Below are 21,161 nucleotides of genomic sequence, written 5' to 3'. Positions count from 1 at the left end.
TTTCCTCATCTAACTCCCACTTTTTCACCATCAGACAACACCTTTACCCTCTTTGTCTCTTTCGTTCTTCTTCCAGTCTCCATTCATTTTCATCATTTACTCCATTCGTTGTTTATTCTCAGGTCCTCTTTTGTTCTTTCTTTCCCTTTTTGAGCGATCACAAAACACAACTATTATTAAAAAAAGGACTATTTGCTCTGTATTATTTCTGTTCCAAGAGCCCAGCTTTTCCAGGTTCCATCTGTTATTGTTTTAGATTGAAACCGTTTTGTTAAATCATGTTTCTTCCATTGCCTGGGCCAGATGGTTACTTATGGTTTGATGTGATCATATTTCTGTCTTATTTGGTGGCACTTTGCAACTAAATGAAATGAACTAAGAATGCTACTACAAATATATAAATGAACTTCTGTCACATCCTCTCTGAAATCATTATTAATTTAGAATAAAGCTTTGACTCTGAATTTTCCCATAAGACCTTCTTGGTCTCTATCAATGTAGCATGTAAGTTGCAGAGATCAACATGTGTAAGCCAATGCTACATGCATTTGAGTAGGTGCTGATGGGCCATGGAACTCAGCGATCAGGCACACAGATGCAGAATTATCCATGTATGTGTGAATACACTTTTACTTGTAAGAGGACTGAAGATTAAAAATGAGAATCAAATCTAACTGATGAATGGATTCTCCATAAATCAGAAGTTGAGCACAAGAGCCAATTTCCATATATAGTTGGTTCAAAGTTACAGAACAGTCAGCACTCCCAAACATGGATGTCAACATTTCCTCTTAAAGGTCAGTGCATTTATCATGACTTATTTCTCTTCATCTACTCCACTGGATGGTCTTCATCCTCCCTTCAACACTAGTCTCTGTAATGGCTATCATTATATTCCGTGGATCTGTGCGACTCATTTTTTTTTATAAGGATGGACTTCAATTGTCAGTATTTGTGGGTTTCTAGAATGGCATAGATTAACTTATTCTTCGACAAAACATAATAGCATTTTCCCACAGCTGCAGTATGAATAAATCTACACATTTTGACTTGCAATTAATTAGAGGACTTGCAAAACTATGCATCATATCAGAGCTGAAATTCTTCATCCCATCAATCTTTGGATGTATTTTACCAATTTGTAATAATGCCCCCTTGGCCATCAATTATGGCTTAATATGAATTATTGCATGTTACTGCTTATACGCATGTGGTTGTTTCATATTACAAACTAGTAAATGGGTCTACCAATTAGCTTTCTGTATTCCTGCATTTCTTCATACATTATTTCAATATATTTATATTTGGGATTAGTACAGTTAAATCATTATAGATTTTGCATTGCCTATAAACATGCTATGCACAAAGATTAATGAGGGGCTATGAATGCTGGCAACTTCAAGCGATCTTACGTGTTGGTACTTTGCACAGAAAAGGCTCAAATGGTTTCATGCTGTAATGGGATGGCAGAAGTGGGGACAGGTGACAACACAATACTCAGTTCCATTTGCAAAGCAGCCTGTAGACCAATGCTGCAAAACTGGACTATATTCTGGGTTAGACACAAGTAGCATCAAACATTAGTGCAACCCAAGTGCAAAGCAATGGCTATTTCTGACAAAAGATTGACCAGCCTCCTCAAAACTCTTTGGAACATTATCACAAATGGATCTCTCACCAGTAACACCTTGCGGAGATTCGTTGACCAGAAACAACTGGATCTGCAACATGAATAGTTGTCAGAGGCTGGGTTTCCTATGGTTGGTGACCCACTTCATCACTCCCCAAAGACTTTGTATTATTTTTGAGGCACAAGTCAGGAATGTGGATGAAAAGCACCCCATTTGCTCCAATGTTCCAGAACTACAGTATTTACCCAAACTACAGTGCTTATAGACCTCCCATGCAAGTTTTCATGTTTGATTGTTTTACAACATTGAATCAGAGTGGATTTAATTTGGCTTTTTTGACACTGGTCAAAAGAAGAAGGCTCTTTCGGGTCAAAGTGAAAACAGATCTCTGCAAAGTGATCTAATTTAATTACAAATATAAAACACAAAATAATTGATTACATTCATATTCACCCCTTTCAATATGATGCACCAAATCATCACTGGTGCAGCCAATTGGTTTCAGAAGTCACATAATTGGGTAAATGTAGATCACCGTGTGCAGTCAAGGTGTTTCAATTGTTGGTAGTATAAATACACCTGGATCTGGAAGGTCCAACTGATGGTGAGACAGTATCCTGGCAAAAACTACATTATGAGGACAAAAGAGCACTCCAAGCAACTCCACAAAAAGTCTATTAAAAAGTACAAATCAGGAGATGGATATAAGAAAATCTCCAAGTGAATATTGAATATGCCTTGGAATATTGAATCTCCATTGAATATGCCTTGGAGTACAATTAAGTCAATCATCAAGAAATGGAAAAAAGGCACAGGTGTAAATCTGCCTCGAGCAGACAGATCAAAAACTGAGTGACTGAGCATGAAGGGGACGAGTTACAAGGAGGAGTCACAAGCTTCAGTGGCTGAGATGGAAGAGACTGTGCATACAACAACTGTTGCCCAGGTGCTTTATGCGTGAGTGGCAAAGAGAAAGCCACTTTTGAAAAATAATCACATGAAATCTCGGCTGGCGTTTGCCAGAAGGCATGTGGGAAACTCTGAAGTCAGCTGAAAGAAGGTTCTACGGTCTTTTTGGCCATCACACTAATCGCTCTGTTTGGCATAAACCAAACACCACACATCATCAAAAACACACCATCATTACAATAAAGCATGGAGATGGCTACATCATGCTGTGGGGATGCTTCACTACAGCAGGCCCTGGAAGGTTTGTGAAGGTAGAAGGTAAAATGAGTGCAGTAAGCAACAGGGAAATCCTGGAGGAAAACCTGAAGCAGTCTGCATGAGAGTTGCCACTTGGGAGATTTGTCTTCCAGCAAGATAATGACCTCAAGCATAAAGCCAAAGCTTTACGGCTTAAAAACAGCAAAGTTAGTATCCTGGAGTGGCCAAATCTGAGTCCAGTCCACAATCCAATTCAGAGTTTGTGGCTGGACTTGAAAAGGGCTGTTCATTCATGAACCTCATGCAATCTGATAGAGCTTGAGCAGTTTTGTAAAGAAGAATGGTGAAAAATTGGAGTGTCCAGGTGTACAAAGCTGATTGAGACCTATCCTCACAGAATCAAGGTTGTAATTGCTGCCAAAGGTGCATCTACTAAACACTGACTTGAAAGGGGTGAGTAATAATGCAATCAATTATTTTGTGTTTAATAATTGTAATAAATTTAGACCAATTTGTAGGAAATTTGTTTTCACTTTGACACGAAAGAATCTTTACTATTACTTAGTGGTAAAAAAGCCAAATTAAATCCACTGTGATTCAATGTTGTAAAACAATAAAACATGAAAACTTCTGGGGGGTGGGGGGAGTAAATTCTTTTTGTAGGCACTGTAAATAGTCTGCTTAAGTGGCATTTGACTTTTTGACGTTTTGACTTCCAAACGTTTGACTTTCATCACCCAGGACTAAGGTAGCAGCATCTGTCCAAGCCATAGAGCTTCTCAGCTTGGAGACGTTCCACTGTCACTGGAATTCAGTCCCAGAGTACTGTGGAAGAGCCTATGCCCCAATGACTCCAATGGTTTAGAAAGCTAACTAACCACTGCCTTTGCAAAAACAATTAGGGACAATTAGTAAACATTCATAGTGACAGCCCAAGAACAGCAGAGCCATAACAAAAGAAGTTGAAGACGACTCAAGCTTCACGGGAAGTCAGTGGCAATAAAACACCAACATTTTCTAATGCCTTGGCATACAATGTACTGAGTACAGCTTAATGGGGTGTGAACCCCATACCATGATCTTGTTTCAACCTAAAATAACCTGCATCCTTAATATGTTGATCTTATCTGACTCCACAGTATCCAGGCAAATTGCACAACATATTCTGATTCTGATTCGTTGTGGCAATGGAAAATTATTTGGACTGTATGACCAATTTAGATGTGTGAAGTTTAAGTTTTGGCCACTGTAATTACATTTGTTACTATGTATATAACCTATACAAAGAGATAACAAGATGCCGTAAGTCAATTAGTCACATCACAGAGTTTTGATCTTATAAATAGCAACAAATAAACCTGCATTGGCATGAAATAGCACTGGACGAGATCAGAGTTACCACTTGAAAACAGCTGACACAGCTCTTTCACCACTTGAACATTCCCCTCTAAAAAGGTTATGGTAGAGTAGTTTAGTGGATTAGTTAGATTGGCGAGTATGTGGTATGCTGGAGACAAAGAAAGGCAAATGAAAAATAATGAAAAGTGCACTTGATTTCAAATGAGAGATTTCAATAGCTACTATAAATACCCTCTTGTTGCTATTGCTTATTATGGGAGCAGCATTGTGGAGCTAAACACATGTAGTTATTCTAGATATCTTGGCATGGTTGACTAAGAGGAATCAGGGTACTAGATGGATGAACAATTATGGGCTGAAGGGCTTTAAAGTTTAGCTTTCTTCAAACATAATAAATGTACAGCACAAAGAGAAAAAAATGGGCCCTTCAGATATTGTAAGTTAATCACCAGTACGTGTCATTGTCTTAAACTATAGCACAGTGCAATTTTATAGCAGATGGATTAGTTCAATTTTAACTACAGTAACTTGTATAAAAAGAAATATACCTGGTCTACATTCGTACACGTCACAGCACTCTCCTGGTATTCCTGTTGCTTCCGAAAGCAGAAACTGCTGGTGACCAAAATGACAGTCCTTTTCTTTGCAGGCTTCCTTATTACACTGGCAGACACTAGGCGTTGGGCAGCACTGTCCTGGTCGTGTGTATCCTTTGACAAGTACCGAATCCTCAGGGCAAAGAGATTCAAACTGCACTGGGCAGTGCTCAGTAGAACAGTCCAATTCTTCCCCTAAATAATGGAAAAAAAACAATACCAGATGATTAATCTTACTGAATTTGCAATATGCAATTGCAATATGCAATATCAATTTTAATACTGGGTTATAATATTTTCACTAATTTAGATTGAGATAATCAAGCTTGATAAAAAGACAATCAACTTCGGTATTAATATTGAGGGCCAGAGACGTGTACAACTGAAAGTAGAGTAATATTCCTTCCAAATGCCATTTGTATTATATCTATGATGCTGGAAATATCAGCCCAGACTCATAGTTTTGTAAGAATCAAGGGCACATAAATATCTATCTTAGGTGTAAAAATCTCTAGGCCACCTTTTAGTTGAGCTGGGAGCAGAGAGTACAAGTCTACCAGAAGTTTAATATGCACAATTGCAGTTAAATTTTAGATATTAGGGATTTTTATAGCAAAACAATTTTGGAGAGACCTGGCCACAATTCAAAATCTGGACATTTGGAACTAACGTTGTGTGGAGAACTCAGCAATGGTGGATGGGAGCCAGTACACTATTCTAAGTTTCTCTGATTTGTAGAGACAGAAGCTCAAGTAAGGAAACTGTTAGGGAACATATTGTACATTCTTGAAAAGATTTGCATCTTAAATCCATTTGAATCTTGAGCTCCAACGCTGCCCCAAAGTAACATTCCTGCAATAGTTGAAAAGTCTTGTGACATTATCAATTGACAATGCTCTCTGAAGTGCAAAAGCCAGCTATATTTTTAGAAATTTTGGGAGTCTTGTGAAGATTATATTAAATGATTTGCTTGTCTGAATAGTAAAATGTTATTCCTTCAGCTGAAGATGATGATCAAATAAAAGGGTGAAAAGTTTTACATCTACATAAACACAGACATTGCAATTTTTAAAATCTACAAGCAATATACTGTACACCCAGTGACCAGTTTGTAGGGTACACTTTATCTGCTTGATAATGCAAATATTTAATCAATTATTGCAGCACCTCAATACATAAAAGCATGTAGACATGGTCAAGAGGTTCAGTTGCTGTTCAGATCAAACATCAGAACATGGAACAAATATTACAAACAAGTAAGATGCAGAGTGTTCAATCACAGCAGCTTCTACGGAGCTAACCAAAGGTGTTATTGCCCTTTTTAAACGTACTTTTTTTAAGATCGCAAAACCCTGCTGGACAAGATGAACTTAAAGTACTGCAGCTCTGCTCCATCAGAGTTGCTCATTGGCGGAGAAACTGCAGGAGCTGGACTTGGTATGGATCATGCTTTTACCTGCATTAGAAGGGCACTGGAGGAATTGGAGCGTGGAGGCAGTGTGCAGTCTAACAGCGAGTGACTGTCTTAGTCGCTTTTCTTGTGATCGCAAGACCCTGTTGGATATTGTTAAAATGGAATGCTGCAAGTCCGATTCAGTGATTTATTTGCATTTGGGAGGGACAGGTGGCAGGGGAGCTGCGCAGCCTTGGCTGTAACAAGGACTAGGCTTCAAGCCAGGATGTTGCCCGCTAACAGCCGCACAGAAACATCATGCAAATTCTGGACCAAGCTTTGTTCTAGATAGCTTGTCGGCAAATGAGGAGAAAGATCCAACAACCTCAGTCAGGGTATGGGTGGAAGGGAACATCATGAAAACAGGGGTCAAGGCAAGAGTGGCTGACCTAAAAGACTAAACAACCCAAATAGTGGTGTTCCCTGCTCTCCACATTGGGGAGAAGTGTTATTTGCACATTAACAATATAAATAGAAAATGCTGGAAAACTTCAGCAGATCAAGCAGCATCCATGGAAAGACAAATAGTCAACATTGCAGGTAAAGACCTTTCATCAAAACTGGAAGAGAGAGAAGCAAGTTAGTCCGGGTAGCAGAGCAGATGGTGGAGAGGTAGTTGTGGAGGATGATAACTGAAACAAAGGTACTTTCTGTTAAATGATGTGGCCACTTAAAGACATTAAGCTCCCCTGTCTGTATAATATGTTGCTAACATTGGAAGGTCTGTGCAATGAACAGTTTGATTTTAATGTAAATATTGTTATTCTGAGAGAATGCGATAGCAGGTACATCTCAGAGTAATATGATCTAACTAAATTAACACCTATATTTAGGAACACTGCACAGGCGTTTCCATTCCATGTGTGGAAAGTATAAAACTCAAGTGGATTTGCAACCATGAAGGACTTGTTCAATTCCTAGAGAGTTCAAAATGGATATCAACTCAATCGTATTTCAGTCTAAAAATAACAAAAATAATTGGCATTCTCAGTATCAAGTTCAAGCCAATATCTTTCTAAAAGTCTTAGTAGTCTTATATTAAAAACATTGATAAATACACACAATTACAACTTCTCGTGCTGTACAGCTCCATAACTGGGATGAGAGTCAACATAGGAAGGCCGTTTGTAATAATTGAGTGAGTGAATAGCACACATCCTTGGGATTAAAGGAACAGCAACATTTAAAAGTAAATTCATTTTAGAATATATTTAAAGAATAAAATATATTTGATTCTATAAAATACCAGTCTGCTGTTACACCAGACATGTACTTGCAAGTACATATTCAGCTGCTGGTAGTTAAGTTGCAGAGACAAAGTGGACTGGCTTGTTAATACTTATGTTAATACACAATTACACAACTATACATTTGATTTAAAAGTATCCAGATCAGACTTAACTCAATAGTTTGTTAAGAGGTAGTATACTATGCCTCAACATTTAAAATGAGTAATGGTAGGTTATATCAATATTTGTATCATTCATTTCATTCCATTTGCTTAAAACACAGACTAATGAATGAAGGTTATGAGAACCACTGGCAATATCTTTCTCAATGATTACATCCATCTTAAGACATTAATTATTTTAGATGATCTTTTTCTAACCTCTTGCTATACTGTAGCCATAGTTTAATGGGAGAACAGCTCAATACTCAGGAGCTTATTCAGATTAAACTGTACTAATATCTGTGGCCTTTGTTAGTTAACCAAGAGCAAGTGATGAGAATACAGCTTTTACATAAATAGCCTAAAGTGGTTTGAGTATCCTAGAAACTGCTGATATCCTGGGAATTTCATGTACAAGTCTCAATAGAGTTTACAAAGAATGGTGCAACAAAACAAAAAACATCCAGTGAGCAGCCTTTCTGTGGGTGAAAGTGCCTTGTTAATGAGAGAGATCAGAGGAGAATGGCCAGAGTAATTCAAATAACTACATGCTACAACAGTGGTGTGCAGAAGAGCATCTCTGAATGCACAACACGTCCATCATTGAAGTAGAGGGGCTACAGTAGCGAAAGATCACAAGCATAAACTCAGTGGCCACTTTATTAGGTACATCCTGTATGCTTAGTTGTTGTCTAGGTACTCTAAAGCCAGAGCGGTGAGCAAATGAGATTCTGTCTGCTGGTGTGGTGGTATGTAGATTGCAGTGAGTCAGGGCCCTTGCTCAGGCAGCAATTAGTTCTAGCCATGACCAACCTCTTGATGTTCTTCATCATGATAGGTGTGAGTGCTACTGGATATCGAAGTCATGAAAGGTCCATGACTGTTTCTGCACAAATGCTACCTGTTCTGTTGAGTATTGCTACTGTTCTTAACTGTTATTATAAGCATCAATTGAATACATATTGTTTAAAATGTAAAGACAAAAGAAAAAGAAAAATGCACAGACTGTTTGAATTTCTTTTCCTCTGTTGAATCTAATTTTCTTTTTTAACATAATATGATTAAGATTAGATGACTGGTGCCCAGCTAGCCCGCCATGGCAACCTTACTATGTTTCTTTCTGCCTCTAATTTTACAGGATGAGGCTGATGTGCTGGTAAGATAGTGATTCTTCATCTGGAGTCCTGACCTCCTAAATGGCATTCATTTGGGGTCAGTGAAGCTTGGATCCTAGCGATTGTTAACTTTGACACCATTCCTCCTTGGGATCTTATGCTAATAGGGATCTGTGGGTAGCTAGTAAATAAGGAAGGCCAAATACAATAAAAGATTAGAAACCTCTTTCTATAAATACTCCAACTGAACAGCACTGCAGCATAATAAATTCTTTCACTGAATGAACTTTTTATGTTGACTCCACCTCAAAGGCCAATGATTGGACCAACTCTGGCAATCAGAACAATTTCTGAAGCTACATACAGTATGCTGACAGATTTCAACAATGGAGTAAAACCGCACCAGAACAATTTCTGAAGCTAAATATACAGACTGATTTTCAATAACCTGGAGCAAAACTCGCAGCACAAGTTCAAACATTGCAATCTTCTTCTGCAAGATAAAAATGCACAATATTGAATTTGTAGCTATTTGGCAAGCTTCCAACTCGAATCACACTTGGAAGTAGTTGATATGGTTTTTGAGAGCCAAAGTGATGCAGATTTGAAAAATACAAAAGTAACAAATGGTTCAGAAGGTAGGTGTTGAGAATTTAACCTATATTCATTACGGACCACTGTTTACAGTATTTGTGGTGTCTAACGTATAGGGCCTTACAAAGCAATTTCTTCAGGATTGTCAAATTCCTCTAGTATGTGTACCATAGCAACAACATTTCTGATCCCAGCATATAAAATAGTTCTGTAGCCTGAACAATCATTTGACAAGTTTGGGAAAAGAAGCTTTTTCTCTCTTTTAAAAAAATCAGTTTCAGCTCAGATAAAGATCCCCTGTGAAGCTGCATTCAAATCTGTGATTTCCATCCCCGCAATCCTTCCACACCTCCCCCCCCACCCCCACCAACTTTCACCAGTTCATCTCCCACTTCACCCTGTATGCTTAAAATAGATTTACAGTTCCCTTTATTTGACCTTATTAATTTTGGGGCTATAAATTGTTCTAATAAACAACAAGGTGAACAGTTAGAAACTTCATGAAGCAGGGTTATAATAGTCATTTTATGAGTGAGTGAAAAAAAAACTTTGCTGTTTCGAAATAAGTACAATCTATGAAGGAAGTGGTCTGCAACTTTGACATGACATCTGCTAACCAGCAAACACGCTTCAGCATACAAGTTGCTTTTGCCTGCATAAGGTACACAATGCGCCTATTGATAAATCCCCTGCTTTGACTAGCATTATGCTTAGAATGTGTAAAGCGTCTGTCCTGAACTCAGGCCAAAGCAGGCCCTGCTTTCTTTAGTGAGCTGGTTATCAGCCCAACCAAATTCAACGTATTCATAAACTGAAATCTCAGAGGGCAACCCAACAATCCAGCATCAGTAACATATAGAGGGGCTTGACCTTACTCCAATTTTAGCAGTTGTACAGGGAAGTGCAGCTTTCAGTATTGGCACACTTTCCAATTTTTAACCACTTTTAATTAAAAAAAAAGTCTAAATATTGACCTCACTCAAAGTGGGGAAAAAAGGGGATTTTTAAGAAACAAAAAAAATGACCGTTCTTTACACTCAACATGAATTTAGGGCCAAGGCATAAATTTCCGTTAAACCAATGAACAATATTTTAGCAGAATGCTGTAAAGCAGACACATCCAAACTGCGGCGCCCAAGGTTGGCAATCTGCCTCTTGAAGCTTGAGTAATTGAGTCCAATTTATGTGCATTATTTGCTACATTTAATCTGCCTGCATTTTTTTTAGCCAGAAGGTTATAATGGGCTATTTCTCAAATATCACTGAAACAAAACACCAGGGTGAACAATTAACCATTGAACAACACCTGTAACAGTATAAATGTTCAGATTCAGGCATTTGAACTGAAAAGTCATCAATTCCTAACTGCCCCCTCCCCTTAATCCCAAGTTCTTTCAGTAGACTGTTACTCCAGATTCCTGCAGCTGCAGTTTCTTGTGCCTCCACAGCATAAATGCTACTGTTTTGTGATCAATAGAACAATAGTTTAAAAACCACATTTTGAAGAACATTCTATATATTAATTTAGTAAATTCGTGACATTATGTCACAGAAGTGAGAACAATACAATGTTTTTCCTCTGATGTAGGTCAAGTTAGCTGGAGTTGTGATGGACAATTATCAGATGTATGTAAAAGGACAGAATTTTTTTCTACTGTGCTAATCTGTGAAAGAGTACACAAACAATAATAATAATACGTATTTATTAAGACCAGCCATCTAGCGAGGTATAAAAGGATGGCAAAACTTTCAGATCTGGAAAGAAAGTGGGAAAGATTATCTGATTGCTATTTACCCAAGTAGATCCTCACAGACAATGTTACGCTTTGGCAAACATTTCCAGGAACATGATTTATATTCTTCACATTTGTGGAAGTCTTTGCCTTTCCCTATCTCCAACAATCTCCCTCAGCTCAAAACATTGACTATTTATTTCCTTTCACTGGCACTGCCTAACCTGATGAGTTCCTCCATTACTTTCATTTCTTTGTGTGTTTTGCTCCAGATTTCTTGCACCTGCAGTCATTTTTGTAGATCTCCCAGTCTCCTTCCACTGCTACTTTCGAGCCCCTGACTGCCTGTATGTGGATACCCGAATTAGACATTCAGTGTAAGGGAAGCACAGTCGTCAGCTAAGTTCCAAGTTCTTGTCAGCTACTCCAAACTCTCTCCAGCTACTGACATCTGTCGAACTGGACCATTTCCAACTCAGTGTTCCATCTGCCAAAGAACTGAGCTTCCATCAGTTCTTTTTCCTTCTCCAAATTAACTATTACTTCCACCTGGTGATATTGTAAAACCCTCATACACACCCTAATCAAATTCACAATGTATTACATTTAATTCACACCTGAATGACTGTTGAAAGCACCCTATCTGAATGTATAACGGCTTGGTATGACAACTGGTCTTCTGGTGACCATAAGAAAGTACAGAGAGTTGTGGTCTCAGTTCCGTACATCACAGAAACCAGCTCCACCGCATGGACTCGCTACCTCAGTTAAGCAGCCGGCATAATCAAAGACATCACCCAGCCTGGACATTCTCTCCTTGTCCTTCTTCCACTGGGCAGAACCTACCACTAGGCTCAAGGACAGATTCTAGCCCACTGTTATAAGACTATTAAGTAGCTCCTAGTATGATAAGATGGGCCACTGATCTCACAACCTCCCTCATTATGATCTTGCACCTCATTGTTTACATGCACTGCACTTTCTTTGTAGCTATTACACATTATTCTGCATTGTCATTGTTTTTGTTTCACCTTAATGCATTTTGCTATGATTTCATCTGTCCGAACAGTATGCAAGACAAGCTTTTCACCGTACCTCAGAATATGTGACAAAAATAAATTAAAACCAATTCTAAAACTGCAGCCCTTTTAAAGTTCTGATAACCACATATTTTCCAAACTATGTCACATTTCTGCGCCACCCAGATCTACATCAGCTCCTAGAACGGTAGCTGAAGCTTATTATCTTTTTTTCATTTTTAAAAACCTCTTAAAATTATAACTGTCTATATAGAAACTCTCCAATTACCATAAGCTCCACGATCTGCCCAATACTATCCCCAATTTCACAACTCTATTATCTTAGTCCTTTCCCTTCCTTCTTTTCACCAAAGTAACTTTGTGAAGTCTCTTCACTCAATCCCAGTCTACTCATTAACACCTCCCCTCCCCCCACACACCACTGTTTTACCAAGCTTTTTAGTTACCTCTCTTAAAAAAAGCCCCAACCATCCTTGGGCCAGGCATTCATTTTTATTCTGAACCATTGGCCCATTTAGGGATACTTTTAGGCATGGAAATCGCTATATAAGCGGAAACCATTGCTACCCAAATTGAAAAGTAGTTGTTTCATTTAATGGTGCATTTTTTTTTACTATGTCCTGAATGTGAGAAAATTAAGGTGAATGGAATCACATCTAACAAATTAGCTGAATTGTTTGTCCTTGTGCATGAAGAAATCAATAATTACTGAACATATGATTACTAATTTAAAATGCTGAACAAGATTGTGAGCTGGTGGGCCTTTTCCAGTGCTGTACTGTTCTACGTTCTCTGATCTAAGTCTTCAAGACTTATTTTCTCTGACAATATAATGATTATTCTCATCATTGCCATTACAGAATGAGTGAGATGTTCCTTGGAAATAGAGTCTGAGGTTGAACTGATAAGATCAATCCATCCCACTAATGATGCTGCATTTTGTGAAGTTGGTTTACTGAAGAAGATTACACGTCACTTATACACACACCGAGTATATTCAGTGTTCTCAGAACCCAAAAATTGGGGTTGAATAGATTATAGCGTCGTTGAGCAGGTTGAATCTTCCAATATGATTGTGACCGGAATGATCTTAAACTCTACTTCCCAGTGCTCTTCCCCGCATACAACAAAAATATCCACAACTTCCACTGACTGTTTTATATTTCTTGCTACTGTATTGTCACTTCTGATTGAGATGGCACTACTCTGTGTGAGAGAGTACAGCTATTGAGGTATCCTCTGTAGCAATTTTAATTTCAGCGAGAGCAGTAACTGAGTAGTCACTTGAAATACTCAGCCCTTAGTCTTGCGTGGATGTAAGCATGGAGTTAGATGAAGATGATTTTCTCAGTGACAATTATCTAAGGTGGCTCTGCATTTCAACAGTTCAATAGATACATTTAATGTCAGAGAAATATATACAATATACATCCTGATATTCCTTTTCTTCACAAACATCCACAAAAACAGAGTGCCCCAAAGAAAGATGACAGTTAAAAGTTAGAACTCCAAAGCACCCCCTCTAGCTCCCCCACCCATGCATAAGCAGCAGCAAGCAACGATCCCCCTCCCCCACCAAAAAAAAGCATCAGCGCCCTCCACTGAGCACTCAAGCATGCAGCAAAGCATCAATAAAGACGCAAGCTTGCAGTACCCCAAAGACGACTCATTCACCTGGTATTCGACAAATCACAGCCTCTCTCTTTCCCCCTAATAAGGGAAAGAGAGGTGTCCCTGTTTCACAGCAATCTCTGTGTACAGATGTACTGTATGTATATTCTCAGAATTACGCACTTTTTCATTATAAATACCTTAAAACAATTAATTTATTAATATAATTTTCAGATTATTCCTGCTTGATGCTTTTCCGTGTTTTCTGTGTTAGGGAAGAGTTTAGGGGAATGAAGGAAATGTCCTGAAAATAAATAACCATTGCAAATTCATCAACGTAACCTCTTGGCCTTTAAATATTTAAGCACATCAACAATCTCCAGTATAGTCATAGAGTTCCATAGCACAGAAACAGGCTCTTCAGCTTCCCCAGTATGTGCTGGCCTAGTTTTCTGCCTTGTCCAAAGTACCTGCACCCAGGCCACAGCTCTTCATACCCATCTTCATATATGCAACTATCCAAACTTCTCTTATGTTACAATTGAACCTGCATCTACCACCTCTACTGACTGCGAATTCTACACTTGTACCACCTTCTGAGTGAAAGTAGTTCCCCCCTCAGATTCTCCTTAAATATTTCAACTTTCACCCTTAATCTATGACCTCTAGTTTTGGTCTCACCCAACTTGGCAGGTTTCTTTTTGGTGCTGACATTTTCAATTGTGTTTTTTTTAAATGTTGGTGCAAAGTTGCTTCTAAATTCATGATATAAAAACAATGTTAACCATAGGCAATATTATAATGCTCTTCAAATTTGCTTGGCAGTCTTAATCAGGATACATTTATAAATGAATTTATTTGAAAAGATTCATGGAAACATAAGCACAGTACTCTGACAGCTGCAAAGAACATAGAGTATTTCAAGAATTGAATGTATTAAAATATTTTTCTAGAATCATATAGGAGATATCTCTGTGCCGTGAATGCACAAAGGTCATGCAATCTGCTTGAAGTTTATGGATGGCTTATGCAAAGATTACTGCTCCAAGTGCCACATAACCTGTATTGAAACTACCAATGTACTTGATCTGCAATGCGGGAATGATTTGTGTCAGTATCATTTAACATGAAAATACAAACTACATCTTGCACAAGTAAAACCTTATTCAAAGCTAGTATTTAACATTCAAAGGATCTTTAGAAAATTGGAAGTTCTTTGCCTGTCTCAAACCCAATTCTGACTTTGTAAACCCGATTGCTGGAATCTATTAAATAAAAAGGGAGCAGCACAGTGGCATAGCGGTTAGCGTAATGCTTTTTTACAGCACCAGCAAAGTGAGGTTAATTCATGCCGCTGTCTGTAAGGAGTTTGTATGTTCTCCCTGTAACCACTTGGGTTTCCTCCCACAGTCCAAAGATGTACAGGTTAGTAGGTGATTTGGTCACATGGATGTAACTGGGCAGCATGGGCTCATTAGCTTGGAAAGGCCTATTATCATGCTGTATCTCTAAATAAAATAAATAAAGAATAAATGGAAATGAACACCAGTGATCTTACTACAAAAAACTGTATTTTGCTTGCATAACTGTTTGGATATTTGGGATATCTGGGTGAAGGTAGAAGCCCCAAACACCTCCTCAGCTGCTTGTTGCTGTATTCAGCCACGGAGGGAGTACAAACCTGCACCGTTCCTAGCAGTTAGGCTGGGAAATCTGCCCACTAAACCTGGCAGAAGTCCAGAGGGGCCATTGATTTTAATGGAGAAAATTGGCTGAAGGCAAAAGGGCATGTGCAGCCTAATTTCTTTTCTTTTTGTTTGATTTAATGAGTTGATTTAAATGTATTTAATTGCTTTTGAATGTTTCCTTGAGGTTGAGCATTTTTACTAAAAATATAATTAAAAGCTTTTTTTATATATAGTTTGATCACTTTAGAATGTCGTGGTCAAGGATATTCACAAATCTTTAATCACTTTGATGACCAATAAACCAAGGAGAATGGGTCCAAATTCTGTGCTCAAGGTATCCCAGTTATTTTAAAATCAGTACATCTCTATGTTGCAAGGCTTCAGACATCTGGGAGATGCTTTCCTTGCAGAAGATTGTTCCAGAAATAGAAGGCATTGAATAGGCAACCACCAAGCTTGGGTCATTTGCTGGTCATAGAAAGAACCAGGCTAATGGTCTTAGTTGTGTTGTATTTATATTAAATAGGTTCAGTAAAACAATAGTTAACGTTCTGAGACTCCACAGCAGTCTATGCTATAAGTGATTTTACTTGAAGATACAGATGTCCAACATTAACAGTAATTATATAAAATGACAACAATCAACTGGTCTTACCTGCCCTGAAATTCTGTATTGCTCTACTTAGCTGAAAGAGTCTCACTGTACATTTCAGGCACGTTGCACTAAATCTAGTGACATCACCTTTGCGGTGAAACAGCAACTTTATCTGCTGGCAACATACAACTAACCTTTTAAACTTTACAATCTAATTTCTGGCTAGTAGCATTGGGACTGGAAACTGACCTGGGGGTATATTTTGAACATCTGGAATCACTTTTCTCAACCGAATTACTAATTTCAAGCATGAAACTGTAAAACACATCAGCAATAATCATAATTCATTTTTTCAGTTTATTATAAAAAAATCACCTATCCAAACCATTGTTTGCAATCCCAATAGAAAGTCACCTTTTTGAGGCAATATATGCAATAGCAGTACATCAAAAATGAGTCTCAACAAAATGTATTTATTTATTTGTTGAGCTACGGTGCAGAATAAGCCCTTCTGACCTATGCCACCCAGCAACCCAATTTAATTCTAGCCTAATCACAGGACAATTTTATAATGACCAATTAATCTATGAACCTGTATGTCTCCATTTTCAATCTTTTTTATTGATTTTCAAATAAATATACAAATCGAAAGAGGAGTTTAACAAGTAGATAATATAAAAGACATATAAACAGCAATAATAAAAACAGAAAGTATATAATGTCAAAATCAAATAGGTAAAATATTATGCTGTTATATATACAATGGTCAAAAGAAACTACAACTCCTCATAGCAATCATAAAAAAAGATTGGAAATTTTATTGATAAAGAAACAAAAACCTCACTAACTAAACTGAAACAAAAAAAAAACGAGAAAGAAAAAAAAGGAAAGAAAAAGAAAGATTGGGCAGTCCAATTGAGGATAAAATTTAAAAAAGAGAGGAAAAAAAACACATCCTTCCAGTCATCTCCAAACCTTCATGGATAAGGATTTTCCCCAAAGAGAATAAAGAAAAATAAATAAATAAAGATAAATTACGTGAAAATATTGAATAAAGGGTCGCCAGACTTGTTCAAAATCAAAAGATGTATCAAATGTCTGGTTTCTAATTTTCTCCAAACTTAGACATGACATAATGGAGGAGAGCCAATAGAAAACAGTAGGTGGGTTAGATTCTTTCCAGTGTAGCAAAATAGCTCTCCTAGCCAGTAAAGTTGAAAAAGCTATCACATGTTGGGTGGAAGCAGACACTTTGCTTGCTTCCTCTGGAAAAATCCCAAAAATTGCTGTAAGTGGATTAGGTTGAACATCCATATCTATAACTTTAGCTAATATTCCAAACACATCCTTCCAAAAATTACTTAAACTTACACATGACCAAAACATATGAGTTAGAGTAGCCACTTCTGCGTTACATCTGGGCTTATATTAGGAAAAAATATGCACCAATTTATCTTTGGACATAAATAGTTCCCTCTTTTGTTCCAAAAACATTTTTTGATAAAATAGATTCTCTGATTTTGTCTTATGTTTGGAGTAATAAAAACTCGAGAGTGAACAAACTTATATTGCAAAAATCAAAAAAAGATGGAGGACTGGCTTTACCAAACTTTATATTTTATTATTGGGCAATTAATATTCATTATATTACTTTTTGGATTTATGATATAGATGCCCAAGATCGCCCTTCATGGTTACAACTGGAGGAAAATTCAGTAGTGGGGTTTCGTTAGCTTCTTTATTAGGAGCTCCTCTTCCGTTTTCGCTCTCCAGAATAGGTAGACAAGCTCTTAACCCTATTGTTAAACATACTTAAAAATTTGGTTTCAATTTCGTAGATGTTTTGAATTAAATGATTTTTTACTTTCTAGTAATATTTATTCTAATTTCTTTTTTAAACCATCAACTTTGGATAAGGCTTTTCTAACATGGAAAATTAAGGGAATAAAAACTATTTTAGATTTGTTTTTACAAGGCTGTTTAATGTCTTTTTCACAGTTAATGGATAAATATGATATCTCTAGAACCGGTATGTCTTCGGACTGGGAGGAAACCAGAGTACTTGGAAGAAACACACTTGTGTCATGCGGAGAACATACAAACTCTTTACAAACAGTGGTGGGATTTGAACCTGGGTCACTGGCAATGTAAAGCGTTGTGTTTACACTATGCTATCGTTAGTGAGTCGTGGCTCAGCAGTGAAGCCTTTTTTAAAATCAGAGTCAGCAGGCTATTGGCTCAAGGTTCACTGAAAACATGCAAGCAGAATATCTGGAGTGAAGTTCTCAGCTTGGCACTCGGGGGATGCTGCACTATCAGAAGTGATTATGATGTATTAAGCAAGATTCAGTTGGCCTTCTAATTAAACAACACACACAAAATGCTGCAGGAACTCAGCAGGCCAGCCAGTATCTCTGGAAAAGAGTAAACAGTCACCTTTTCAGGCCGAGACCCTTCTTCAGGTCCTGATGAAGGGTCTTGGCCTGAAACGTTGACTGTACTCTTTTCGATAGATGCTGCCTGGTCTGCTGAGTTCCTCCAGCATTTTGTGTGTGCTGTTCGGATTTCCAGCATCTGCAGACTTCCTTGTGTTTGCTCTCTAATTAAGGTGAACACAAAAGATTCTACGATACCCTTTCAAAAAGTAAGGAATTTATTATTAGCTCAACCAAAACTCTTAAAACAGACCAACTGCTCATTAGTACGTGGTTGTTTGTGACAGTTTGCTATGCACCAGTTGGTAGAATTTCATTCAATGGCCTCTGCTCTAATGAAGTACTTCAGTGGACCGTAATTGTTACGTACCCCGTAACTGGGTCACTTACCAACAAAGATAGAGCGGTCTGTTGAAGTCTGATGGTACTATTTTTAAAAGTCTTTATTGATAAAGGGGCACAAAAATAAGATTAATACAAACATTCAGATAATATACGTCGTCAATACTCAATCTAAAAGCGCGGGTATAATAATAATAATCAATAAGAAATAGCTCTATCATTGTCTAGGGGATACTGTATTGTCCGATGGAAAAATAAAAGTCACTGTCATTCAAGCTGCAGCTCTTTGGGTTTAAGAGAGACGGTTTTAAACTTGCCCGGGTCTTTTATGAGGCCAATCCGTTGAGTCGGGGGAGTTGGTTCCCCGTTGTTAGTTCAAAGCCGTTTTCCGTGGTACCAGCCACCAGTTCCAGGCAATGGAACTGAACGCACGTGGCTTCCTTCAAATGGCTTCCCACTATTACGGGATCGCTAGCGTTTCTTCTGGAGCGTCTGAGGGGCCGTTCCTATAGCCCCTCTTTTATCCTGACTTGCAGGGTCGTAGATGTCAATCAGGTTGGGGGATGATGCAATCTCTCCCCTTCACCCAACCCACTTTGCCTGAGGGCTCTCACGTAGCATAGGATCTCAATCCACAAATGTGTCTCCAAGAGACAATGGCCATGTCTCGTGACTTTACATTGCCGGGAAACGAGGCATTCTGCACGTCTCTCTCTCATTTCCTGGGTCCCCTGACCCAACCCAATAGTGATCTAGCGATTCTCACAAAGGAGGGGGCTGCGGGCATAACACCTCCCCTCTTCAACGCGTTTTTACCAGCGGTTAAAAACGAAGTAGTACAGAGTCTTACAGGATTGTGGAAGCTAACACAATACCAAAGTTTTTCTTTTCTACAGAGTAATACAGTGATACATTCAAGTCAGCATCTAGATAAACAATCCGCGAGCACATTATCACTTCCTTTAATATGCTGTATCTTAATATCGAACTCTTGCAGCATCAGACTCCAACTCAATAACCTCCTGTTTTTATTTTTCATATTGGCCAGAAATACCAACGGGTTGTGATCGGTATAGACAACTAGGGGTTTTTTGCGCTGGACAAATGTACACTTCGAAATGTTGTATCGCCAAACCAAGTGCCAACAATTCTTTTTCCACGGTAGAGTAATTTCTCTGGTGTACATTGAACTTCTGAGAGAAATATGCTACCGGGTGCTCCACTCCATCCCCGGCTTGCTGTAATAGGACTGCTCCTGCAGCCTCATCACTGGCGTCCGTCGCCAAGGAGAAGGGTGCTAACAAATCGGGTGCTTTTAACACAGGGTGATGGCACAATATGGCTTTTAACTTTTCAAAAGCATTCTGACAAGAATGGACCAACTCAAATTTTTCCTCCTTCCGTAGGAGTTTTGTAAGGGGGAGAGCAATATCCACGAAATTTTTACAGAATTTCCGATAGTATCCCACCATGCCCAAAAACCTCCTCAGGGCCCTTTTATTGGAGGGTACAGGGACCTCAGAAATAGCCTGTACCTTCGCCTGCACAGGAGCCAACTGCCCCTCTCCCACCACATACCCCAAGTACGTGATCGTGGCATGACCAAATTCACTCTTTGCGAGGTTTATTGTAAGTTGGGCTGCCGACATTCGTGTAAACAGATTTTCTACAGCCTCCAGGTGCTCCCCCCAGGTGTCATTCCAAACTACCACATTGTCAAGATAAGCCTTGGTGTAGGAGTCCATAGAAGCACTACGTAAGTGGACACCCTTTCTTGAGAGTAGAAAAAAGTCTCTGGAATATCTGGGACAGGTTTGTAGTGCCCTACCAGTTAAACCATCAGGGCCTGATACTTTGCGAGGATTCGCTCTCTTGAAACATCTGTTGACATTGGCCTCCAAAACCCAGGGTCAACAGATGCTGCAGGGAATTGCACAAGTGTAGCTTTTTTTTCCCATTGAATGCATGCATAAAAGGCATTGAACTCATCTGAGAGTGAAACATCGTAGCCGTTCATGATGTTAGGTTTCACCTTGTAGGAGATATAGGTTGAATATCCCTTACACAGAATTCCAAAATCCAAAAACCTCCCAAATCCAACATTTTTTTGGAGGGATGACGTAACACAAATGGAAAATTCCACAAGACGCTGAAAAGGTTCCCAGGTGATGCACAGGTCTCCGTGCAACACAATTCTGAGGAGTGCCCTCACATATGTAATGAATAGAAGTTAATGAAAGATAGAAAAGCACCACATAAAATGAAAAATGAAGATCTCAATCATGTATTGAAAGAGTGGATTTGCCAGCATCAAAGTGAACATATGCCACTTAATGTGTGCTGAAATTAAAGTTAATCACTTCATGCACAAAATTATTAAAAATATTGTATAAAACTACACCCTCCCATCAC

The 21,161-nt window shown here is 38.4% G+C and overlaps 1 protein-coding gene across 1 annotated transcript in view; it reads right to left on the bottom strand.

Annotated features, from left to right (window-relative positions):
* Positions 1 to 21,161, bottom strand: part of LOC140725143 (cysteine-rich motor neuron 1 protein-like) — a 221,512-nt gene that overhangs the window by 68,849 nt on the left and 131,502 nt on the right. The window contains exon 3 of the mRNA XM_073040211.1: positions 4,706 to 4,948. Within this exon, the coding sequence (XP_072896312.1) occupies positions 4,706 to 4,948 (243 nt within the window). The remainder of the gene's footprint in view (positions 1 to 4,705; positions 4,949 to 21,161) is intronic.

Source organism: Hemitrygon akajei, chromosome 3 (assembly GCF_048418815.1).
Source record: "Hemitrygon akajei chromosome 3, sHemAka1.3, whole genome shotgun sequence".
Taxonomy (NCBI): domain Eukaryota; kingdom Metazoa; phylum Chordata; class Chondrichthyes; order Myliobatiformes; family Dasyatidae; genus Hemitrygon; species Hemitrygon akajei.
This window is presented reverse-complemented; position numbering and strand designations above follow the sequence as displayed.